The following is a 27,511-nucleotide window of genomic DNA, read 5'->3' as shown; positions in this document are numbered from 1 at the left end:
CCAACTGTGGTTATGCCCAAGGTGATGCTTTAGTTGTCCCTCAATGATTACATTTGTTTTTGTGTGAAAAACAATGTTTATTTAAAAAATGACATACTATTCGATTATTTATTTATTTTTTTGCTTTTTCAAGCAAGGGGATCTTTGCTACATTTTTGAATGCATCAATTATGTGTGCATATGTGTAAATTTAGTTATCTTTTTTATTTTGGTATGCTTTGAAGGTTTGTTAGTTTTGGATGTTGCACATAATGACAATGACAATCAACTGTGGCTAACATGACTTTTGAAAAACAATAACACATTGATTGGTAATTATGTTTCCAAGTGAACTTTTAAAAGTTTTGAGCACTTGGTGTTTGGAGGGAACTATAGTCAGCAAACCAGCGGAAGCCAGTGTACTTGCCTTTCGAATCAGGGAATTTGTCCTTTATTGCATTGACCGCACAAGAAGCTATTGGTACCCTTTACCAAGTCGACCATATATCAGTGTGCAGAAGGACTTGTAGGCGACCTATCTTAGATTCCTGTACATTTAAAAAAAAATTGTAAAAATAAAAACACATTCATATAGAAAGACATTAGCCAGTATTACTCAATCAGTGACCAAATGTTGAATCTGGCCCTATTCTGATTCAAGGTTTTCTAAAACAAACAATAGACACCAATGTTTTTCATTTTTTTGTCTTGGGCCAAAAAAAAATAAAAAATGTTGCCGTGTTCCAAAAAATGAGACAGGGAAGCATTTCTTCAAACTAGACACACTAAAAAATGTCCACATGATGCAAAGCTTACCTATTAGGCTAGGTTCAGACTACAGAATTTCCGCCTGCAATTCCGCTTTGAAATTGCAGTCGGAAATTCCGCTTGCTAGTGTAGTGCATGGGTTTCCGTTCACAAATTCACACTCCGGAATTTGTGAAGCGGAATTTGTGAACGGAAAATCCGCTTGGAAACTTCCGCCTGAAGAATGCCGTTGCTCTTTCTTCAGGTGTAACTACTCACGGAACACATTGCAGTCTATTGGAGACTGCAGTGTCTGCGCGGTCCTAGCGCCGACTGATTCAGCCGGCGCTGGCCACACTCAGAATCTCCCGGCGGACATTTTCTGCCGGAGATTCCGTAGTCTGAACCTAGCCTTAGGGTTAGTCTGCATGTGCTTTTCAGGGATAAGATCTGACATATTGATGAAGTGGTGTAACAGCTGGTCAACCAGAATTAATTTTATGAAATCGGGATGGTGACACACACACTCATATTGTTTACGAAATTGAGGATTTTCCTAGTATAGTGATGGAAATATGGATTTTATTAAGACAGGAGGTGAATATCAGAATGCATTATCCTTCTTTATTTTGCCCACAGTATTAACATCAAAAGAAAAAACGCAGGTGTCAAAGCACCTAGTAACCATAGCAACTCCCTCCTCCATCCCACCAATCCAAACATAGGCTGCCCTATATAAACTAGCTGCAGCTCCTCCTCTTTCTCCATGCCGTGACTCCGTTCAGCATCCAGACTTCAGTAGATTACACAACGGCGTCCAAATGCGGATCTTCGGACCAGTAAACGCAGAACATCGATCTTCAAACACTAACGATCAACCGAACAGGCCACTCAGCTGGCTTCAACAATGCACCATGTCGAGTCAGAACCAATTCTTCAGCACCCTGAAAAGAACAAATAACATAAATAATAACGGGTAGGGCAAACGGGTGGGATGATATTCGCCTCCTGTCTTGATAAAATCTATATTTTCCGTCACTATACTAGGAAAATCCTCAATTTTATTGCAGACAGGAGGCTCATATCAGAATGCATGTTTAAAGCACAGTACATAGAGAAACATCATATACCTATCACAATACAGACATAGCAACATGTTCAGTAGGTTTAAAGTAGAACGTTCGGAACGTATCTTCTGACGACCAATCGGCCGCCCTCAAGAGTTCCGACAGCAAGCCACCCGTCTGATAGACTTTGGTTGACATCGCACTTCTAGTGGAATGAGCTGTGAAAATTGACACATCAATTCCCGCCAATGTCATTGTCAACTTCACCCACCGAGCTAGTGTAGGCGAAGAAACCGGTAAATATTGAGGACAGTAGGAAATTAGGAGTTGTGCCGAACCCGTCGGCCGATGTGTAATTGTCCTCAATTCGTAAGACCGAAGACAACGTACGACGCACAGTTTTGGACGCGCCGAAAAAGACGGAAAGAAAACCGATCGTAGATCAGTTTTCGTTCGACGACAAATGGAAAAACTAACACCATCAGGAACAAATTGTTTCCTGGAAACATCTAGCGCTCGCACGTCTGATTTACGCTTGATGGAGACAAGGCATAACAACATGGTCAATTTGAACGACAGGAGTTTAAGAGACAATTCATCATTGTCCTCCCATGTCTCAAACATACGTAATACACAGCTAACATCCCACGTGGTAAGAAGGCGGTCTCTTAAACCGCATCCCTATCATAAGACGGCAGACAATAGGATGTTGTCCAACCAACAAACCATCCACCAACGCATGGGAGGCGGAGATAGCCGAACGATAAACGTTAATCGTGCGATAAGCTTTCCCTGCCTCAAAAGACTCTGATAGGTAATTAATGACCTCCCCTACAGGGGCACGTACGGGATCCAAATCCTGTCGTAAGCACCAACGTAGCCAAAGTCCCCAGGCTGATCGATAAGCCCATCTGGTACCTGGAGCCCAAGCTTCATTGATGAGGTCAGAAGCTGATTGCGAAATGCGGCCCCCAAGGGATGGTGCCCCGAAATCAACCATGCCAACAGAGGCAGTTGATCGACTAATATCAAGGGATGAAGATTCCCTGATGGACCTCGAAGTAACGTGAGTAGAGGCGGACACAACCTGGGTACATCTATTGTCATCCCCAGGATCTGAGGAAACCACGACTGAGTCGGCCACCAGGGGGTGATCAACACCAGCGTCGCCTTCTGGGACACTGTCTGCCATAATACTCTGGGGATCATGGCTGTCAAGATTCGGCTGGCGGATCCTCTGTGCCAGAGAGGGATTGGCGTGGACCGTGTTGGTGGACCGGTTCTAAGTTGCTACTGGTATTCACCAGAGCCCGCCGCAAAGCGGGATGGTCTTGCAGCGGCGGTAGCAACCAGGTCGTATCCACCAGCAACAGCTCAACCTCTCTGACTGCTGAAGATAAGCGCGGTACAAGGGAGTAGACAAGAGCAAGGTCGGACGTAGCAGAAGGTCAGGGCAGGCAGCAAGGATCGTAGTCAGGGGCAACGGCAGGAGGTCTGGAACACAGGCTAGGAACACACAAGGAAACGCTTTCACTGGCACAATGGCAACAAGATCTGGCGAGGGAGTGCAGGGGAAGTGAGGTAAAGTAGGGAGTGCACAGGTGAACACACTGATTAGGCCTGCTGCGCCAATCAGTGGCGCAGTGGCCCTTTAAATTGCAGAGACCCGGCATGCGCGCGCCCTAAGGAGCGGGGCCGCGCGTGCCGGGACAAGACAGACGGGGAACGGGTCAGGTACGGGAGCCGGGATGCGCATCGCGAGCGGGCGCCTCCTGCGTCGCGAATCGCATCCCGGCTGGGAGTGATATTGCAGCGCACCCGGTCAGCAGGTCTGACCGGGGCGCTGCGAATGAGAGGATGCTGCGAGCGCTCCGGGGAGGAGCGGGGACCCGGAGCGCTCGGCGTAACAATGGCAACTGGCGGAAAGGCGTACAGGGTGTCCTGTGGCCACACTTGAAGAAACACGTCCTAGATGGCGTGAGCACCGACTTCTCGTTGAGCAGAAAACTCAACTCCGAAAGGAGAGCGGCCGTCCAGTGGACATGTTGCATGGCCAACGCATACGTGGACGCCATGATCAGAATATCGTCGAGATAGACGATCAGACGTACACATCGGCTTCTGAGCAAAGCCATGACCAGTCTCAGCAACTTGGTGAAGCACCATGGTGCCGAAGAAAGGCCGAACGGGAGACACGCAAACTCCCATTTGCGACCTTCCCAACAAAATTGAAGATATGGACGGGAAGAATGGTGTATCGGTACCGTCAGATACGCGTCCTTCCGATCTATCTTTGCCAACCAGTCTCCCGGTAGCAAAAGATCTCTGAGAAGATGTATCCCCTCCATCTTGAAGTGGCGATACAAAACGTACTCGTTTAAATGTTTCAAGTTTATGACCGGACGGTGACCTCCCTCTTTCTTTCTGACCAGGAAAATATTGCTCACATAACCCAAGTCCTTCCCAAGACACTTCTTGTATAGCGTGTTTCAACTGCAGATGAGTCAATTCTAAGCGGATAAGGTCCTTGTCGGCGTCTGCGAAGTGTATCGCTGCCGGCCAACAAGTTTGTATCGGGGGAGATAGAAATTCTATTTGGTAGCCGGACACAGTTTGCAATACCCACGGGTCGGATGTGATCCTGGACCAGGTCTGGGAAAAATACCCCAGCCTGCCCCCCACGGGTATCCATGGTAACAGCGGAGTAGATAGTCTCACCTGTGCCCCTGGATCTTGGGTATAAACGACTGGCACCCCTCGCTCTCCACGAACGTCCTCTGGGCGGAAAGAACGGAGTTGAGGGCTGTGGTGGAGGGGGAACTGGTGTGTAATATGGTCTGTCAGGCATGTAGTGACCCTTGTTATAGGGTCTAAAATTGGTGGCACGGCCGGAAGGGCGACCCCTACCCCTTCCAGCCCTTGGGAAAACCTTATTCACGCCCACCTTGTTTAATGAGGATTGGCCCTTATCAAGGCCCGAGAAAAGGCCAACATACTTATTTATATTTTTAAGAAAGGCCTCCCCGAACAGTAAACCATCCGCCGATGGACCTGGTTCCTCGGTAGCCAGGTGGGTAAGCTGAGGATCCAATCGCGTAAGGATGGACCTCCGGCGTTCCGTGGACTCTGCAGTGTTCGTATTGCCGAGCAAGCAAACTGCTAGCAATGCCCAGCCCCTCAGTATGTCCGCATCAATTGCCTCGCCGGAAGCGACAGCATGCTCCGCCAATTGCAATATCTTCGTCATAGGCCCAAGTACATCCAACAGTTTGTCCTGAACGGCTTTAAAAGATTTGTCTATATCCTTCTTAGGGTTTTTTCCGGACTTGACCAGATACCGTACCAGAATGGGGTCTAACTCTGGGGTCATGGCAACATTACTGGCCAGTGACGGCCGCGGGCATTCCGCCCTCAGTTTATTATGGTTGCGACTGTCTAAGGATTTTCGCAGCCAAGCCGAGATATAGTCAGCCACTTGTGACATGGGCATCCACTCCCCTGAACGGGGATGTTTAATATTATCAGGGCTGAAAAATGGGATTCCCATAGAATCCAAGATAGCCCCGGGAGTGTTTGTGTCAGTGGAGGTATGCGGGGGAGAACGACTCACTTCCCCCCCCCAAATCCTCTTCAAAATCATACGAATCGTCATCCCCAGAATCTGAGGTGATATCGGAGTCCTCAACAAAAGAGTTGGGCTTATTACGCCTAGAGGACCGAGAGGTTCCACCGGGCATGACATCCCCATCCGTGGGGTTCTGAGCACTCATAGCATTAGCCTCAGGAGGCACTGAGGTCTTAGTTATTTTAGAACCACCTCCATTAGCTGATGCACCGGTGGGGTGGATATCAAGGTCGGAGCAGTAACGCCTCTTCCGGTCCGACTTGCCGTGTCTTAACAGGCTGGAAGCCCGAATTTGCATTTGGGAGGCGACCAACGGTATATCCTAAGAGGCCGGCCCTTCCCAACACCATAGAAACGGACTTAGATATACTGTCATTGACAGATGACATGGCGGAGGCCAGGGCGGATTGAACAGATGTAGAGACCATCTGCTGTAACAGTTCAGAAGGGGTCAAAGTAGGGTCATTAGCAGAGGGTATCAGACCCCCATTAGGTGGAGACAGGTGATCATCAGACATGATGGCAGTTTACAGAATGTGTGTACAATGTAAGTGTGCAGTCCCCAGCTGTAAAAGAGAACAGAGACAGAGAGTCCTGCATTAAATGAAATGTACACTATACCTTTAATATAACCTAGCCTAACTGCGCTAACTATTACAGGAACAGTAATTAACAGCGAAACCCCGACCCAGCTGATAGTTTGCCAGCCGGCGAAACTGGGTAGGGAGACACTGGTTCGCTATCGACGCGTGGAGAGCGGAGTGGCAGCGGGGAACCCCTGAATCGCCGACTGAACAATGCGTCCAGTCCGCTGCAATAGAGGGGCTCGCCGGGATTCCCCTCGGTCCTCTCCACCGCGTACGTACTCTGGCAAGATCCCAGGCCGAACGCTCGTGACAGCGAGCTTGCGGACACGCCCCCCGGAGCGTGCGAGACACGCGCAGGGGATCTCGCGGCGATTACGCCGGAGAAGAAGGGGGGCGGAGTCAGAAGAATGGCGGAGCGCCAGAAGAAAAAAGCAGACCGTGAGAAAAAAGTAAGTGAGGGGAAGAGGTAGACAAGAGTGGTAATAAGACGAACAGAGAAGTACCTGGGTCTGAAGTACCGACCCAGACGAGACAAGAATAAAAGAAAGGAAAAGTAAAATAAAATAAGAAACAAGGAGGGAGAAAAGAATGAGGAAACACTCGCTCCCACAGAAGATGAAAACAGGAAAGGGAGCTCCCCCAAACCCTGAACTTACAGGGCCGAGGGCAGAAAAAAATGATATATGTATGAACTATAAAGAGAAACCAGAGTATATACACTTATCTGTTAGACACTGATGCTGCTAACGAGCAAAAAGAAAGAGGAGGAGGAGGAGCTTCAGCTAGTTTATATAGGGCAGCCTATGTTTGGATTGGTGGGATGGAGGAGGGAGTTGCTATGGTTACTAGGTGCTTTGACACCTGCGTTTTTTCTTTTGATTGTAATACTGTGATTCTTTCTGCTAATGGGCAAAATAAAGAAGCATAATGCATTCTGATATGAGCCTCCTGTCTGCAATAAAATCTATTGACAGCTTCATACTCCCGACAGCAGAGACTTTCTTCGACTGCAGGCATAAGTTTGCAGCAGTTACAGCTGCACCATTGAGTGTTTTGTAAACGGCCCTCTGTGTCTGGGATAGGGGCCAGTCTACTTTAATTTGGTCCCCAGCATGGGTCTTGCTGAAATCACCATGGGTTGACTTTATTATCCTCATCAATACGCCCTTGCATGTGCTCAAGTAAATTTTGCATGGAATGTTGACAGAACATAAAAAATATTACAGCTGCTTTGAAAAATTAAAAGATGATGCATGAGGTGTTTGTCTGGGACAATTTGGATGAAATCAGGGCTTGCAAAGGTACACAATCGCAGCACATGTAAATTTTTTTACAACTTGCTGTCAAGCATGTGTCCCTGTTTTTTATAGGTTCTGGCTGACAATCTGTAAACCAAGATATGGCTTAGTTTTTCTGCGCCCCAAAATGAAAATTTGCCAAAAGTGGATTTGTAAAAGATTGTGAGTGAAAGTTATCAAAACCTGTCCAGAGGAAACGTTTACCAGTTGCCTATAGCAACCAATCAGATCGCTTGTTTCATTTTTCACAGGCCATTTTAGAAATGAAAGAAGCAATCTGCTTGGTTGCTATGGGCAACTCATCAACTTTTCCTCTGGAAAGGTTTTGATAAATCTCCCCTTGTATGTTTTTGCTTTGATCTTGTTTATTTTCCCAACAATTAGGATTGGAAAAGGGTAAGACTACATAAATGTATGCAATTACCAGCCATAGCGCACTAAATTTGGGACACAAAATTACAACTCAATTAGGAACATACTGGGTAACCTACGAATCTGTTATTTTGAAAACACTACACTCCCCTTAGATAAATTTGTGTTGAAAATTCATAACTTACCGTGTTTGGAACGGCAAGATGAGCTGCAGTCGATGTTGCTTGATTTTCTTCCTCCGAAACCTAACACAAGATAAAAATATGATGCTGATGTCCTATTGCAATAATACCCAATTTCCAAAAATTTGCCTAGAAAAAAAAGATTACCTCATCTGGCTCAAACTGGGAGGTGGTGTCAACTGTCTCCATAGACAAACTGTCCTCATCACTGAAGCCTTCGAGCTCAGCCTGACCCAAAAAAATTGTCAAAAGAAAGAAAATATGTTGTTAAGAAGGAGGCCAATATGACAGATTGTGGGATATATTGTTAAAAAAAAATGCCAAGAGTAAAAGGTGATGAGTTGACCATGCATACAATTTATTTATCTATTTATTTAAAAAAAATTGGATTATAAAAAAAAAAAAAAAAAAAAAATATCTTATTGCTTGTTAGGGGCGACTTAGACACTTTTCCTGTGTACAGGTTGGGCAAAAATTACACAAATGTGATTACACAATTGTTAGATCTAATTAGATAAAATTTTTCACCCAAAAAACACTAAGGGGAATATTTCTCCAAAAATGTTCAGAGGAAGAATGGTGCAGTAATTACCAACAAACACATTTGATGATTTTTGAATAAACCTAGGCCGAGGAAAAGTATTTCCGAGCCAAAAAAAAAAAAAAGATTTGGACAATGATTTATTGAAGGCATTTGCAAGAATGAAAGAAGCAATAGGATTTGTTGCTATGGGCAACTGTTCAACTTTTGCTCTGGACATGTTTTGATAAATTTCACACAATATTTTGAAGGGAATAGAAAGTGTAGTAGTGTGAAAAATGCAAGACTACATCTGAGAGTGATTTGGAAACAATAACAACACATACAGAAGAATAGGCAAGCATTTATATCTAGAAAAGTGGTTGCCAACTAGTGGACTGTCAGCCACCCATGGCCATTATGGACTATAGAAAAAAAAACGCGGGCTACAGCGCACTCTTGATGTGGGTGACCCTGCCATAAACATATTAGTCAGCTAGCATCTCAAACCCTCTCGCACTCAAAATACCAACCCAGCCTGAAACACCATTTAACCCAAGTAATAAGGAAATTACATGAGGAGGAGGGTAATTACAGTATGTATCCCTAGTAAGGTGAATACCTGATCAGATTTGTTACAGTGTGTAACCATCATAAGGTTTGGAGGAGGAGGAGGTTTGGTATAGTGTGTAACCACAGAAGTAAAGTGGGGCAGGTAAAAGGCCACAGCCAATGGGCATGCTCAAGGGCCAGCAAAAAAAGCTTTAGCACCCCTTCAGGCAGTTAGATTTTACAAAATGAAGGTTTATGGCACACAACAGCAACACTCTGCCTCTCAACAGGCTAACTGGTTCAAAATATAGACAACTAAGGAGAAAATAATACAGTTACCCAGAGAAGGGTACACAGATAATGGCCACTGCTAAATTGAACACACAAATACCCCCAGAAGAAAAAATAAATGCAAAATTATTATCAAGATTAGCCAAAAGGGTGGAAACATGGGCCCACAACAACTGTCAAAATAAAATAGATAACTAGAAATTGATGTAAAAAAATAAAATAAAATAGGTGGCAAAAAAAAAAAAAAATGGATCAGACATTCAATACGTCCAAATGAAAACTCCTACCCAGATGGCAGGTGGGTGTCACTGTGGTTAAAAGTCCAGAATAGTTACATTTTCCAGCGCCTCTATATTGATATTATATTGCTCCAATGCTAAAAGGATTCTAAGAGCCTGGGGCTTAGCCCACCAGGATGTACCTGTACGCCCTTAGTCCCGCCATGGTGATGACGCAAGTGCAGGAGCTGCGCTCGCATCATAAACTGCAGGTTACTGCTGCTATGAGGAATCAGCAATCGCGCTGATGTCCACCATTATACTCTCAGATGCCGTGATCAATATTGATCACGGTATCTGCAGTGGCTGATCCGATTGCCCGCATCATTATTTTAATGATCCCGTACTGTGAACGGCATAAACATAAAAAAAATACCAAAAATATTGATTTTTAATCACATCATATAGCAGAAACAAAATATTAAAAAGCGATTAAAATAACCCATCAAAACAAGAACAGTACCGATAAAAACTACAGATCATGGCGCAAAAAATTCGCCTTCATAGATCCCCGTATACAGAAAGAAAAAAAAAAAGTTATAGGGGTCAGAAGAGGACAATTTTAAGTATACTGATTTTGTTTAAGGCTGGGTTCACACTACGTTTTGTCCCATACGGGAGCGCATACGGCAGGGGGGAGCTAAAAGCTTGCGCTCCCGTATGTGACCGTATGCGCTCCCGTATGTCATTCATTTCAATGAGCCGACCGGAGTGAAACGTTCGGTCCGGTCGGCTCATTTTTGCGCCGTATGCGCTTTTACAACCGGACCTAAAACCGTGGTTGACCACGGTTTTAGGTCCCTTTGTAAAAGCGCATACGGCGCAAAAATGAGCCGACCGGACCGAACGTTTCACTCCGGTCGGCTCATTGAAATTAATGACATACGGGAGCGCATACGGACACATACGGGAGCGCGAGCTTTTAGCTCCCCCCTGCCGTATGCGCTCCCGTATGGGACAAAACGTAGTGTGAACCCAGCCTAATACAGTTTGACTTCTTCTAAAAGCAGTACAGTATTAGAAAAACTACATAAATTGGGTATGATTTTAATCGTATTTAGCTACAGAATAAAGAGAACATATTTCAACCATAAAGTACACTGCGTAAAACCCCCAAAAGTTGCAAAATTGTAGGTTTCCTTTATTTTCCCCCACAAATAATACTTTTTTTTTGTTTTGCCGTGCATTTCATGGTAAAATGAAAGATATTTTTACAAAGTACAATTGGTGACGCAAAAAATAAGTCCTCATATGGGTCTTTAGGGGGGAAATTTTAAAAGCTATGGCTCTTAGAAGGCGAGGAGGAAAAAGCGAAAATGCTAAAATTTTCATTTTCCTCTGTCCTTAAAGCGGTAGTCCAGTGTAAAACTTTTTTTTTTTTAAATCAACTGGTGCCAGATAGATTTGTAAATTACTTCTGTTAAAAAATCTTAATCCTTCCAGTACTTTTTAGGGGCTGTATACTACAGAGGAAATGCTTTACTTTTTAGATTTCTCTGATGTCATGACCACAGTGCTCTCTGCTGACTTCTGTTGTCCATTTTAGGACTGTTCCTAAAATGGACAGCAGAGGTCAGCAGAGAGCACTGTGGTCATGACATCAGAGAAATCTAAAAAGTAAAGCATTTCCTCTGTAGTATATAGCCCTTAAAAAGTACTGGAAGGATTAAGATTTTTTAATAGAAGTAATTTACAAATCTGTTTAACTTTCTGGCACCAGTTGATTTAAAAAAAAAAAAAGTTTTCCACTGGAGTACCCCTTTAACCTCCATTTTGACCTTAAGCACCTGGCCAAGTTTCATTTTTGCACTTTCATTTTTTCCTCCTCCCCTTCTAAAAATCATCACTCTTTTAATTTTGCACCTATAGACCCATGTAAGGGCTTGTTATTTATGTCACCAATTGTACTTTGTAATGACATCAATCATTGCATAACAAAATCTACAGTGAAACAAAAAAATTTAGGGGTGAATTTTGTGGGGTGAAAAAAAAAATTTGGGGACTTCCACTTTTACTCGGTGCACTTTTCGGTAAACATGACACCTTATCTTTATTCTGTAGGTCATATGGTTACAAGGTCTTAGTTTATTTTACTACTTTAAAATAACTACATGCACCAAAATTTATATTCTTTAAATTGTGACCTTCTGACCCCTATAACTTCTTTATTTTTTCGCATACAGGGCTTATTGTTTGCGCCATTATCTGTAGTTTTTATCTGTACCATTATTGTTTTGATGGGACTTTTTGATAACTACTTTTTATAAAAAATTTTATGGTATATGAAGTGACCAAAAATGCACAATTTTGGAATTTGGTATTATTTTACGTGTATGCTATCAACCGTGCGGTTTAACTAACTTTATATTTTAATAGGTTGAACATTTACTCACAAGGCGGTACCACGTATGATAAGGTTTATTTTTTATTACATTATCTATATATAAAACTCAATGGGGACATATATCATTATATATACACACCGTTTTCACTGTCAATATTGCGTAAACATTTTGGTGCAATTCCGTCTTTTTGCATGTTTTTTTGCGTACTTTTTGATAGAAGTTTTACTGTGGAATTCTATGTGACTGTGTACGGTAGAGCTGATTATGCAGTGTACATCGATTTATCAACTGCGTCTTTAAAGGGGAATTCCAGGAAAAAACTTTTTTATATATATATATATATATATATATATATATATATATCAACTGGCTCCAGAAAGTTAAACAGATTTGTAAATTACTTCTATTAAAAAAATCTTAATCCTTTCAATAATTTTCAGCTGCTGAAGTTGAGTTGTTGTTTTCTGTCTGGCAACAGTGCTCTCTGCTGACATCTCTGCTTGTCTCGGGAACACAGAGTAGAAGAGGTTTGCTATGGGGATTTGCTTCTAAACTGGGCGGTTCCCGAGATACGTGTCATCAGAGAGCACTTAGACTGCAAAGAACTAGTCAACTTCAGAAGCTCATAAGTACTGAAAGGATTAAGATTTCTTTATAGAAGTTTACAAATCTGTTTAACCTTCTTGAGCCAATTGATATATAAAAAAAAAGTTTTTTCCTGGATAACCCCTTTAATGTTTACACGCACAAACTTTGTGCAAGTCCCGATTAAATTGCGCAAATATACACCATGTAGGAGGACACGTAAAAAGCTGTCAGAATCTGTCCAGCAATATGTAATACAGATTTAGAACCACCTCCGATTATTTAATCTTTTTGCCATAGACTGACTATTATACTACAGTATGTGACAAATATTAACTAAACTTGATCATTTTAAATTTTTTCATATGTTTTTTCCAAATTTTTTATTTTTTCCCCTTTGGGGACGTATACAATTATAGTTTAAGATTTTCAAAGCATTTCTAATTTTCATTCTGTCATTGTTTAAAGGGGTACTCTGCTGGAAAACTTTAATTTTTTTTAAATCAACAGGTGCCAGAAAGTTAAACAGATGTGTAAATTACTTCTATTAAAAAATCTTAATCCTTCCAGTACTTGTTAGCTACTGAATACTACAGAAGAAATTATTTTCTTTTTGGAAAACAGAGCTCTCTGCTGAATCATGAGCACAGTGCTCTCTGCTGAAATCTCTGTCCATTTTGGGAACTGTCCAGAGTAGGAGAAAAATGTTAGCATAAGGCAACTTGGAAATATGAGAAGGCACTAACCTGGGAGGATAGCAGGGAAGTCAGAATTATGTGGGCCCACCACGGGAAAACGCCACAGGTCTGTGAAGAGCAGCTCTGTGAAGTGTGAGGTAGAGAAGCAGTGCACGGTAGAGCCAGAGGGGCATTTCTATATTTGGGCAAGATTTATCAAGATTTATCAAATGGGATTCAAGGGTGTAAGTTTTATTTTCCTATGAAGCCTATTCCTATTAACTATTCTAACCCCTCCCTTGTTTAGTCTTGAGAAGAGACGTTTAAGGGGGGATATGATAAATGTATATAAGTATATAAATGGCCCATACAAAACATATGGAGAAAAACAGTTTCAGGTTAAACCCCCCCCCCCCCAAAGGACGAGGGGGGCACTCCCTCCGTCTGGAGAAGAAAAAGTTTAGTCTCAAGGGGCGACACGCCTTCTTTTCCATGAGAACTGTGAACTTATGGAACAGTCTACCTCAGGAACTGGTCACAGCAGGAAAAATTTACAGCTTTAAAACAGGATTAGATACATTCCTGGAACAATATAACATTAATGCTTATGAAGAAATATAAAATCCCATCCCTTCCCCAATATCGTGCCACACCCCTACCCTTCAATTCCCTGGTTGAACTTGATGGACATAGGTCTTTTTTCAAAGTACTAACTATGTAACTTTGTAACTATGACGTGCGCATTTTTTAAAATTTTGCGCAAAAGTGTAAATTAGACAGGCAGTGTAAAGGGGTAGATCTGTGTCTACAATAGGCACCTAATGATAAATGTCCCCCAATGTGTGTGTTTGTGTGTGTGTATATATGTAATGTATGTATGTTCCAGCATCACTTCCAAACGGCTGGAGATATTAACATGAAACTTAGTACACATGTTACTTATATGTCAACTACAAACATAGGATAGGTAATTTAACCCTTACCTACCCCCATTTGTGAGTGTCAGGTTTTTTGTTTAAAGTCCCATACAAGTCTATGGGAAATGTATATTCCAGCATAACTTCCAAACAGCTGGAGATATTTTGATAATACTTGATCACATCTAAATGATATGTCCACTAAAAATATATGATAGTTAATTTAACCCTAACCCACCCCCATTTGCGAGGGTCTGTTTTTTTTTTTAGGTTTCAAGTCCCATACAAGCATATAGGACTTCTGGTACCTACTCCACAAACTCGCTCTGCATCTCCTGGTGAATGCGTCAGTATGGCCATACCCTCCCCCCATTTCATGCCCCATCTTGCAAATGCACACCCACCCTTTAAGCCACACTCCTTTTATTTTTATGTTAGCCAAACTAACTAAGTAATAGTACCATAGGCCACTATAACATACTCTCACCAAAAATAATGAGGCCAAATATGGAAAAAATTCATATACTTTATTGAAAAAAACAATAAAAACTTATATTAAAAAATTACATAACAATAATAAATCGGTGGTCATACAACACACACTGCAAAAGAATGATGAGAATGTCCCGTACGACTAAACAGAATGCACAAATGTCACGATGCCGGCTGGCAGGAGGTGGATCCTCTGTGCCAGAGAGGGATTGGCGTGGACCGTGCTAGTGGACCGGTTCTAAGTCACTACTGGTTTTCACCAGAGCCCGCCGCAAAGCGGGATGGTCTTGCTGCGGCGGTAGTGACCAGGTCGTATCCACTAGCAACGGCTCAACCTCTCTGACTGCTGAAGATAGGCGCGGTACAAGGGAGTAGACAAAAGCAAGGTCGGACGTAGCAGAAGGTCGGGGCAGGCAGCAAGGATCGTAGTCAGTAAGGTAATAGCAGGAGGTCAAGTACACAGTAAGGACAGCACAGTAACGCTTTCACTAGGCTCTAAGGCAACAAGATCCGGCAGGGAAGTGCAGGGACAGAGAACAGATATAGGCTGGGAGCAGGTGGAAGCCAATTAAGCTAATTGGGCCAGGCACCAATCATTGGTGCACTGGCCCTTTAAGTCTCAGGGAGCTGGCGCGCGCGCGCGCCCTAGAGAGCGGAGCCGCGCTCACCAGCACATGACAGCAGGGGACCGGGACGGGTAAGTGACCTGGGATGCGATTCGCGAGCGGGCGCGTCCCGCTGTGCGAATCGCATCCCCGACGGCCATGACAGTGCAGCGCTCCCGGTCAGCGGGACCGACCGGGGCGCTGCGGAGAGAGAGACGCCGTAAGCGCTCCGGGGAGGAGCGGGGACCCGGAGCGCTAGGCGTAACAGTACCCCCCCCCTTAGGTCTCCCCTTCTCTTTGCCCGGTAACTGCCTCCCCTGGGATGAGGAGACCGGGAAAGAATGGAGGGTTTCCTCAAGGGCAGGCAGTACAGCAGGAGTGGGAATGGGGAGGGAGGGCAGAGGGCGAGGCCTGGCACGGGGCAGTGTGACACCAGGACGGGGGCCATGGGGAGGCACCGAGGCTTGCCTGACTGGACTGGGAGGGAGGGAGAGGCACTTCTTATGGCAGGGCGGCAGGCCGGTTACAGGGGGAACCACAGGGTCACGGCAGGGAGTACTGGGAACCGGTTTAAGGCAGTCCTTGAAACAAGAGGAACCCCAGCTCTTGATCTCCCCTGTGGACCAATCCAGGGTTGGGGAATGGTGTTGAAGCCAGGGTAGTCCAAGGAGAACTTCGGAAGTGCAATTGGAGAGGACCAAAAACTCAATTCTCTCGTGATGAGGTCCGATGCACATTAGGAGGGGCTCCGTGCGGTAACGCACGGTGCAATCCAACCTGACTCCGTTGACCGCGGAAATGTGGAGTGGCTTGACGAGACGGGTCACCGGGATGCGGAATTTATTCACCAAGGACTCCCGAATAAAATTCCCAGACGCACCAGAGTCCAGGCAGGCCACGGCTGAGAGGGAAGAGTTGGCTGAAGGAGAAATCCGTACAGGCACCGTGAGACGTGGAGAAGCCGACTTAGCATCAAGAGACGCCACACCCACGAGAGCTGGGTGCGAGCGTGCGTTTCCCAGACGTGGAGGACGGATAGGGCAATCCACCAAAAAATGTTCGGTACTGGCACAGTACAGACAAAGATTCTCTTCCCTACGGCGATTCCTCTCTTCCAGGGTCAGGCGAGACCGATCCACTTGCATGGCCTCCTCGGCGGGAGGCCTAGGCGCAGATTGCAATGGAGACTGTGGGAGAGGTGTCCAGAGATCTAAGTCTTTTTCCTGGCGGAGCTCTTGATGCCTCTCAGAAAAACGCATGTCAATGCGAGTGGCTAGATGAATGAGTTCATTCAAGTTAGCAGGAGTTTCTCGTGCGGCCAGAACATCTTTAATGTTGCTGGATAGGCCTTTTTTAAAGGTCGCGCAGAGGGCCTCATTATTCCAGGATAGTTCAGAAGCAAGAGTACGGAATTGTATGGCGTACTCGCCAACGGAAGAATTACCCTGGACCAGGTTCAGCAGGGCAGTCTCAGCAGAAGAGGCTCGGGCAGGTTCCTCAAAGACACTTCGAATTTCCGAGAAGAAGGAGTGTACAGAGGCAGTGACGGGGTCATTGCGGTCCCAGAGCGATGTGGCCCATGACAGGGCTTTTCCAGACAGAAGGCTGACTACGAAAGCCACCTTAGACCTTTCAGTAGAAAACTGGTCCGACATCATCTCCACGTGCAGGGAACATTGCGAAAGAAAGCCACGGCAAAACTTAGAGTCCCCATTAAATTTGTCCGGCAAGGACAAGCGGAGGCTAGGAGTGGCCACTTGCTGCGGAAGGGGTGCAGGAGCTGGCGGAGGAGATGGTTGCTGCTGTAGCAGAGGCAGAAGTTGCGACTGAAGTTGCTGCACCGTGGTGGACACTTCCGACAGCTGGTGGGTTAGATGGGCGATCTGTCGGGATTGCTGGGCGACCACCGTGGTGAGATCAGAGATAGAAGGCAGGGGAACCTCAGCGGGATCCATGGCCGGATCTACTGTCACGATGCCGGCTGGCAGGAGGTGGATCCTCTGTGCCAGAGAGGGATTGGCGTGGACCGTGCTAGTGGACCGGTTCTAAGTCACTACTGGTTTTCACCAGAGCCCGCCGCAAAGCGGGATGGTCTTGCTGCGGCGGTAGTGACCAGGTCGTATCCACTAGCAATGGCTCAACCTCTCTGACTGCTGAAGATAGGCGCGGTACAAGGGAGTAGACAAAAGCAAGGTCGGACGTAGCAGAAGGTCGGGGCAGGCAGCAAGGATCGTAGTCAGTAAGGTAATAGCAGGAGGTCAAGTACACAGTAAGGACAGCACAGTAACGCTTTCACTAGGCTCTAAGGCAACAAGATCCGGCAGGGAAGTGCAGGGACAGAGAACAGATATAGGCTGGGAGCAGGTGGAAGCCAATTAAGCTAATTGGGCCAGGCACCAATCATTGGTGCACTGGCCCTTTAAGTCTCAGGGAGCTGGCGCGCGCGCGCCCTAGAGAGCGGAGCCGCGCGCGCCAGCACATGACAGCAGGGGACCGGGACGGGTAAGTGACCTGGGATGCGATTCGCGAGCGGGCGCGTCCCGCTGTGCGAATCGCATCCCCGACGGCCATGACAGTGCAGCGCTCCCGGTCAGCGGGACCGACCGGGGCGCTGCGGAGAGAGAGACGCCGTAAGCGCTCCGGGGAGGAGCGGGGACCCGGAGCGCTAGGCGTAACAACAAAATACAGAAGGTCTCATTCAAAATGGTGGCGTACCACATGGAATATGTCAATATGTAAATACATAATATGTATAGGAATGAGACTATGAGGAACAGGAATCGAATACAAAGAAAGGAAGGGCAGGGTAAACAAAGAATGGAAAAAGCAAACAAATTCTGGTCATGCACCCTATCCTGGGACAGCTCACCTACCCCGAACGCGTTTTCGCTTGCCGCTTCGTCAGGGGGCGTGTCTCAGGTCAGAGGAAGTGGGGTATAAATAGATAGAGGGAGCCAATCCGTAGCGCCATAACAAAAAAGGAGGCCAGGATACAGGTGAAAACTATTAGTATCACAGTCATGCGTTCTACTATATATCCTATGCGATACCTTATTGGTTGGTCATACTCCGTCAGCGCCGCGCGCATAGTGTGAGTCCTGGTCAGTAAGATCCGGAAGTGGAGAAGAAGATCACAACGAGGTCTGGAGGTATCACGTGACACTAAGTCACGTGATCCCCCAGCGCCGGATCAAGAAAAGATAGGAAGGAATGCTGCATCAGAACGAGGTCTGGAGATGTCACATGACATCAGGGAATCAGAATACGGCTAGGGGATCAGATCGAGACTGAGCTTGGTCACATGATCGCAAGTAATGCGATGCGATCAAGCCCAGCCCCTTAGTGATCAATATAAACATAAGAATAGATAGCCCATGACAACACTCGGGCAGCACAAGCCGGCACAAAATTACATATAGGACAGACATACAAAACATATAACATAAAACACCAAGGTGATAAAACGTGCAAACAAAAGACTTGCCCTCCACCACAAAAAAAGTGAAAACGTGAATGAAGAGTGATTAGAAAAGACTGTGGAAGAAAATGAAAAAGAAAAATAATACATAATGGTAATAAATCCGTAATATACAATTCATAATAAATATTATTATATATGGACATAGTGACAAAAATTAATAATAAAAAAGTTAATTAAGAAAAAATCAACGTGAATATCAGTGGAGATTATGACAAAATGTGAATGAAATATGTAAAAAGTGTATATTAATAGTGATGAAAACTAATAGTATTTGATCAATGTGATCAAAAAAGTGTATGAAATAAAAGTGATTAGACATAACTATACTAGTAAAAACAAATCATTATACACTATTATTAAAAAATATATCATTAGATACATAATATTATAAAAGTGACCATGAACAATTAAATATTTTAAAGTGCATATGTGTTGATTATACAATTAGAAAGGTGCAGGTATGACCCCAGGCGACAGGGTAGAACTGTCCCCAGATAAGGTGCATGAGCAGTGACCTAATCCATTAAAGTACAACTTTGAATTGGCATGTAGACGCGGAATGGCTCCCAAACCTAAAAAGACAAACAAAGAGAAAAAAAAAAGAGAGAGAAGAAGGAAAAAAGAGAGAAAGAAAAAACAAATGTGATTAAAATCAATTAAAAAAGCCAATGATAAAATCAACTAACCAAAAAGAGACACCTGACCAAGAACTAACACGAAATCCAAACTATAAAAATGGTGCAAAGCTAACATAATCATTAAGGCCGTGGGGGTAGATGGTTTTGAGGCGGTGAATCCACCTAATTTCTAGTTGGGCTAATTTGATCTTCCAATTGCCTCCTCTACTCCCAATAAAAATGTGATCAATGCCCCTTACCATCAGACCTCGAGGGTCACAATTGTGGTGGAGCTTGAAATGTCGTGGAACTGTTGTGAGCCTTCGTAGATCCGATTCTTCGTTTGCTGCCAATATACTCAGGACATGTTCCCTTGTTCTTTTCTTCAACTCTCTCGTCGTCATCCCTATATAAATAGAACCACAGGGGCAGGTAGCATGATAGATCACACCAATTGTATTACATGAGATGTGATGGGTAATTTTAAAACTCCTTGTTCCATCTGAATTCCGAAACTCTGTATCTCTACAAATGTTGGGGCATGCCACACAGTTGCCACATGGATAACACCCCCACTTTTGTTTCTTAGCGGTAAATGGTGAGGGCGTCTTCTGCCTATAATGACTAGTCACCAAAATATCCTTCAAATTCGGGGACCTACGAAAAGTAAGGGATGGATTCTCGGAAATATATAATTGTAAAATCGGATCCAATGTAAGGATTTGCCAATACTTGGCCAAAATGTCCCGTACTTGTGGTATCTGGCTATGATAAGTTGTGATGAGCCTCACCTGGTTATCACCATCTTTCTTAGGTTTTGATTGCAGAAGACTCTCGCGTTTGGTATGTTTGGCCCTTAAATATGCCCTCAAGATCCAATTTTCCTGGTACCCCCGTTCTCGGAATCGCTCCCAGAGTTCACATGCCCTTGCTTCGAATCCCTCATCTGTTGAACAGATTCTCCTTAGTCTCAAAAACTGTCCCATAGGGATCCCTCTGATGAGACTACGAGGGTGCGATGACTCTGCGTGAAGGAGAGAATTGGTAGCAGTTTGTTTCCTAAAAAGGTCCGACTGAACCAATCCGTCCTCATCGACTGAAAACGAGACATCCAAGAAGTCCATCTTGTGGTGACCTACCTTGTATGTCAACTTGATGTTTAAATCATTTGAGTTAAGGTGGCTCATGAATGTTCTCAATTCGTCCTCAGTTCCCTTCCAGATGAAGATCACGTCATCAATATATCTGGCCCATGCTTCGACCCTATGGATAAAAGGGGGTGGATCGGTAAGAAATATGCTCCTTTCCCATGCTCCGAGAAACAGGTTTGCATAGGCGGGCGCACAGGCCGCGCCCATAGCGGTGCCACGCACTTGTAGGTAGAACTTCTCTTTAAATAAGAAGAAGTTGTGGGTCAGGGCAAATCTTAGTAACTTCAATAGGAACTCACCTTGATTTTCATCCATTCCAGACATGCGTTCCTGCTCATGTCTGGAATGGATGAAAATCAAGGTCTACATGCCAATTCAAAATTGTACTTTAATGGATTAGGTCACTGCTCATGCACCTTATCTGGGGACAGTTCTACCCTGTTGCCTGGGGTCATACCTGCACCTTTCTAATTGTATAATCAACACATATGCACTTTAAAATATTTAATTGTTCATGGTCACTTTTATAATATTATGTATCTAATGATATATTTTTTAATAATAGTGTATAATGATTTGTTTTTACTAGTATAGTTATGTCTAATCACTTTTATTTCATACACTTTTTTGATCACATTGATCAAATACTATTAGTTTTCATCACTATTAATATACACTTTTTACATATTTCATTCACATTTTGTCATAATCTCCACTGATATTCACGTTGATTTTTTCTTAATTAGCTTTTTTATTATTAATTTTTGTCACTATGTCCATATATAATAATATTTATTATGAATTGTATATTACGGATTTATTACCACTATGTATTATTTTTCTTTTTCATTTTCTTCCACAGTCTTTTCTAATCACTCTTCATTCACGTTTTCACTTTTTTTGCGGTGGAGGGCAAGTCTTTTGTTTGTACGTTTTATCACCTTGGTGTTTTATGTTATATGTTTTGTATGTCTGTCCTATATGTAATTTTGTGCCGGCTTGTGCTGCCCGAGTGTTGTCATGGGCTATCTATTCTTATGTTTATATTGATCACTAAGGGGCTGGGCTTGATCGCATCACATTACTTGCGATCATGTGACCAAGCTCAGTCTCGATCTGATCCCCTGGCCGTATTCTGATTCCCTGATGTCATGTGACATCTCCAGACCTCGTTCTGATGCAGCATTCCTTCCTATCTTTTCTTGATCCGGCGCTGGGGGATCACGTGACTTAGTGTCACGTGATACCTCCAGACCTCGTTGTGATCTTCTTCTCCACTTCCGGATCTTACTGACCAGGACTCACACTATGCGCGCGGCGCTGACGGAGTATGACCAACCAATAAGGTATCGCATAGGATATATAGTAGAACGCATGACTGTGATACTAATAGTTTTCACCTGTATCCTAGCCTCCTTTTTTGTTATGGCGCTACGGATTGGCTCCCTCTATCTATTTATACCCCACTTCCACTGACCTGAGACACGCCCCCTGACGAAGCGGCAAGCGAAAACGCGTTCGGGGTAGGTGAGCTGTCCCAGGATAGGGTGCATGACCAGAATTTGTTTGCTTTTTCCATTCTTTGTTTACCCTGCCCTTCCTTTCTTTGTATTCGATTCCTGTTCCTCATAGTCTCATTCCTATACATATTATGTATTTACATATTGACATATTCCATGTGGTACGCCACCATTTTGAATGAGACCTTCTGTATTTTGTGCATTCTGTTTAGTCGTACGGGACATTCTCATCATTCTTTTGCAGTGTGTGTTGTATGACCACCGATTTATTATTGTTATATAATTTTTTAATATAAGTTTTTATTGTTTTTTCAATAAAGTATATGAATTTTTTCCATATTTGGCCTCATTGTTTTTGGTGAGAGTATCCTTTTATTTTTAGTTTACAATATCTTCATCACAACTCAGCCCTACCTGAGGACCAGCTATGAGGACAGGCTATGAGGTCGGGATATGAGGACATGATATGAGGATGGAATTTGGGGTCGGGATATGAAAAAGGGATTTGGGGTCATGATATGGGGTCAGGATTTGAGGACAGGAAATGAGGATAAAAGATGCTTTTCATCCCCACAAGGATTAGGTAGGAAAAACCGGGCAGTGCTGGGTACACAGCTAGTTTTATTTTAAAAATGGGAAAGGACGGGGGGGGGGGGGTGATTCCAATTTTTATTTGGATGGGGGGGGGTTACACTTTTTTCTTTTTTTTCTATTTTTTTTTTTTTTTTGCGATTACATACACTGTTCAATGCTGAGCTTTGGCTCAGCACTGATCAGTGTTATCGGTGCACTGCTGCTTTAGCCTGCAGAGCCTGGCTGGGACATCAGAGCACCAATCGGACTGCAAGGAGGCAAGTAAGGGCCCTCCTCCGTCCATTCAGCTGATTCTTACCTGTGATTTTGCCGATCAGCTCTGCTGAGCTAACTGGCACTGTTAACTCCTGCATTTAGATGCCGCAATTACCTTTGATGGCGGCATCTAAAGAGTTAATTCCAGGCATCGGCCCAATCAGCGATGTCTGGCATTAACCGTGATTCCTGGTTGCTGATAGCAACCGGGACCCACTGGGTATGAAAAGTGTGCACAGCTCGTGAGCACGCTTCAAACTACGGTAACAGGACCATGGCATACAGGTATGGCCTTGGTCCTTAAAGGACATCTGCAGCGTGATTAACACTTATCCCCTATCGACAGGATAGGGGAGAAGTGTTTGATCGCGGGGGGTCCGACAGCTGGGACCCCCTGTGATCTCCTGTAATCTCCTGTACGGGGCCGCGGCTGTCCCATGCAGGGGGCGTGCCAGCCGCAGCATGACGTTGCGATAGACACGACTCTTCCATACATCTCTATGGGAGAGGCAGGGAGGCAGCGTTCGTGCCTCCCCTAATAGAACTGTATTGGGACGGAGAGGAGACGGGGCGTCACCATCGACCTCTAGGTCGACGCTACGCGCCTTAGCCCTCACTATGAGCGCTAATGGCGGTGCCCCGTTAGGGAGATCGAGGAGGGTCCCAGTGGTCAGACCCCCTGCGATCAAACACTTATCTCCTATCTTGTAGATAGGGGATAAGTGTATATTGCACTGCAGTTGTCCTTTAAGTACTAGGTCACAAGGGTGTAGCAGTAAGCCCTTTGTCCTTAAAGGGGTACTCCGCCCCTAGACATCTTATCCCCCTATCCAAAGGATAGGGGATCAGATTTCAGATCGCTGGGGTCCCGCTGCTGGGGACGCCCGGGATCGCCGCTGCAGCACTCCGCTATCATTACTGCACAGAGCGAGTTCGCTCTGCGCGTAATGACGGGCAATACAGGGGCCGGAGCATCGTTACGTCACGGCTCCGCCCCTCGTGACGTCACGGCCCGCCCCCCTCAATACAAGTGTATGGGGGGGGGGCGTGGGGGTCGTCACGTCCCCTGCCATAGACTTGCATTAAGAGGGTGGGCCGTGATGTCATGAGGGGCGGAGCCATGACGTCACGCTGCTCCGTCCCCTGTATCACCCGTCATTACGCACAGAGCGAACTCGCTCTGTGCAGTAATGATAGCGGGGTGCAGCAACGGCGATCCCGGGGGTCCCCAGCAGCGGGACCTCGGCGATCTGACATCTTATCCCCTATCCTTTGGATAGGGGATAAGATGTCTAGGGGAGGAGTACCCCTTTAAGGGGTTAAGCATACGTGTTATGTCAAAAGAGTTTTACTCTTTTACAAAGAAGCGCAATAATAGAAAAGCATGTAAGCATGTAAATGCTAAACAAACAGGCTGACAGTAACCTGTTTTAATAATTTCCCCCCACTGTCTTGATGCACCTTTGGCCCAGCCTGAGATATAGAGTTCCTTTAGGTGTTTTTTTATTTTTTATTGCAAACTCTAGGTGGGCTTCTTTGTGTACTTTACTGAGGAGAGACTACTTTCTGGCCACTAAACCATACTAGTGGAGTACTACAGTGATGGTTGACTTTCAGGATGTTTCTCCTATTTGCACACAATTGATTTTTAGAGCCCAGCCAGAGAGACCATTGGGTTCTTGGTCAACTATCAAATGTAATTTGATCTTTTATAGGTGGAAGATCTAACTCTCTAATCTGCTAACTGTTATTCTAAACTTCTATTTAAGAACAGGCAGGTTTTGGCTTGCATCTTCATGGCTTGGTTTTGACTCTGATATAAATTGTCAACTATGAGGCCTTAAAGGAGATATCCAGCCAAAAGTGGTAAAAATAAAAACTTAAATTAGTCTCCCCTCCATTTGTTTGCTGTTTGAGCCGCTGGAGGGGCTGCCTTGCAAGAGCTGAGCAGGTTGCTTGATTAGAGAAGCAGTAAATATAGATGAGGTAAGTATGTGCGCCTTAGTCACTCACACACAGCACACTCGCACACTCTTTGCTCTCTGTGTTGAGAAGAAGGGAGTGTGATGTTACAAAGTGATGTGTTGTCTACACCCAGCAAAGTGGTACCGGTCAGTAATCATGTGCATGGAGGAAAAGCTGAGAGGGTATGTGCTCAGCAAAGATTGCACTTGTACATTGCAAGGTTGTAGAACTTTAAGGCTAGGTTCACACTGTGGAATTTCTGGGCAGAATTTCTGCCGGAGATCAAGCCGGCGGCACTAGGACCGTGCGGACTGCATTGCCATCCCCATAGATGTCAATGCATTTCTGAGCAGATCTCCCAAAAGATCCACCCGGAAATGCATTGCCGTCTATGGTGACGGCAATGCAGTCCGTGCAGTCTTAATGCCCCTGGCTAAATCTCCGGCAGAAATTCTGCCCAGAAATTCCGTAGTGTGAACCTAGCCTAACATGTGCAGCTATATTAAGATCATTTCGTTTGGCTGAAGTTCTCCTTTAATATTGACTGCAGCGTCTTTCAAAATTATGTCCAATCAACTTACCAGAGGTGACACTAATCATGTGAAACTCTCAAAGATCATCTGGAGAATCCGGATATCCTAAGAGCTAAATTTTAAATGTCATAGCAAAAGTTTTGAATACTTATATCATCCGAAATTTTAGTTTACTCTTTTTTAATAGTTTAAAAAAAAATATTTACATCATTATTATATTATGTAAGATAAATGTGACATGATGGTGCAAATTCCTCTCATAATGTTTGTTTTTATCTTCAACAGAACACTAATTTGGGACAGAAATAATACAACATCTGTTGGATTCCTTGATGTGGCACATGCCTTAAAAAGGTAAGAATGCATGTTTTTTTTCTTTACCTATTTACCTAGATTTCTTTACCTATAGAGCATGCACTGTACAGGTAGATAATGTAGATATTTTTCATTTTAGGGTGGTTGGAGATGGAAAGAAGTGTATGGGGGGGGGATGAGAGGAATGTTGGAAAACAGCATGATGGAAACAAAGGGGAGAATACAGAACACAGATCAAACACAGTTAAACAATACTGCAAAACAAGCAACATAAACATGTTATACCGATAAGGGACACTGTGGAGCTGGAACGGGTGCAGAGATGCGCGACAAAACTAATATGGGGCATGGAACATCTTAAACAACGATTAAAGGAGTTACAATTGTTTAGTCTTGAGAAGAGACGTTTAAGGGGGGGATATGATAAATGTATATAAGTATATTAATGGCCCATACAAAAAATATATGGAGAAAAACTGTTCCAGGTTAAACCCCCCTAAAGGACGAGGGGGCACTCCCTCCGTCTGGAGAAGAAAAGGTTTAGTCTCAAGGGGCGACACGCCTTCTTTACCATGAGAACTGTGAACTTATGGAACAGTCTACCTCAGGAACTGGTCACAGCAGGAAAAATTAACAGCTTTAAAACAGGGTTAGATACATTCCTGGAACAAAATAACATTAATGCTTATGAAGAAATATAAAATCCCATCCCTTCCCCAATATCCCACCACACCCCTACCCTTCAATTCCCTGGTTGAACTTGATGGACGTATGTCTTTTTTCAACCGTACTAACTATGTAACTATGATAGCTAAAGATAAGTGAAAAGTTTTTGCATGAAATAGACTCTGGTGAATTCAAATAATTTTGGTGATTTCAAAACATATTGAGATTCATTTCAGATGGTACGCTCAAAATGGTGGCTGCAAATCACATATAATGGTCAGGGCCAGTGCAAGGACTTTCATCTAAACAGGCGAAGGTGCATTTTGGCGCCCCCATCCCCTCATTTCATAATGCAAATTCAGTATATGTAAAAAAGAAGCAGCGTTACTATGTGCCGTTACTCCCAGACACTATTATGTGTTTTACAGGAGTGATAGGAGTGTGCTCACCATTACGTGTTGTACTTAGAGCACAACACCTTGTGAAGCTTTTCATGCCACTTCTGTGGTCAGTTTAGTGGAGTGCTGCCAGCATCGATCCCATCCTTCCAAAGCCACTGGACTGTCTTGCAAAGTAGTTGTATTGGTCCTATAATGATAGGCACGAAAAACAATGCTCCCAGATGCTCACGGACTACACGTTTCAAGGAGTGGGACCCCCTCTTCAGGTCCAGTGATTGGTTTGCCAGTAAATTATGTAATTTATACAAGAAAAGCACTTGAAGACAGCTGGTCAATTAAAACTAGCAATTGTGAAAAAAAATCCTTAAAGGGGTATTCCAGGGAAAAACTTATATATATATATATATATATATATATATATCAATTGGCTCCAGAAAGTTAAACAGATTTGTAAATTACTTCTATTAAAAAATCTTAATCCTTCCAATAATTATCAGCTGCTGAGGTTGAGTTGTTCTTTTCTGTTTGGCAACAGTGCTCTCTGCTGACATCTCTGCTTGTCTCGGGAACTGCACAGAGTAGAAGAGGTTTGCTATGGGCATTTGCTTCTAAACTGGGCGGTTCCCGAGACACGTGTCATCAGAGAGCACTTAGACAGAAAATAGCAACTCAACTTCAGAAGCTCATAAGTACTGAAAGGATTAAGATTTTTTTTTATAGAAGTAATTTACAAATCTGTTTAACTTTCTAGAGCCAGTTGATATATATAAAAAAGTTTTTTCCTGGATAACCCCTTTAAGATAAAGAATATAAAAAACCTATTACAAAAATACTTAACAGAGACAAAATCAGTAGAATAAAAAGAATACGTACAAATCCGAACATTACAAGAGG

General features: G+C 44.1%; 1 protein-coding gene across 6 annotated transcripts in view; it reads left to right on the top strand.

The window, feature by feature from the left end:
• Positions 1-27,511, top strand: part of LOC130277031 (capping protein, Arp2/3 and myosin-I linker protein 3-like) — a 530,598-nt gene that overhangs the window by 465,744 nt on the left and 37,343 nt on the right. For all 6 annotated transcript variants that reach the window (XM_056527256.1, XM_056527257.1, XM_056527255.1 and 3 more), the window contains one exon: positions 25,521-25,589. In XM_056527256.1, coding sequence (XP_056383231.1) covers positions 25,521-25,589 — 69 coding nt within the window. The remainder of the gene's footprint in view (positions 1-25,520; positions 25,590-27,511) is intronic.

The sequence above is a fragment of the Hyla sarda genome, chromosome 6 (genome assembly GCF_029499605.1).
Source record: "Hyla sarda isolate aHylSar1 chromosome 6, aHylSar1.hap1, whole genome shotgun sequence".
Classification (NCBI taxonomy): Eukaryota; Metazoa; Chordata; class Amphibia; order Anura; family Hylidae; genus Hyla; species Hyla sarda.
Note: the sequence above shows the minus strand (reverse complement) of the source record. Positions and strands in the feature narration are given on the sequence as shown.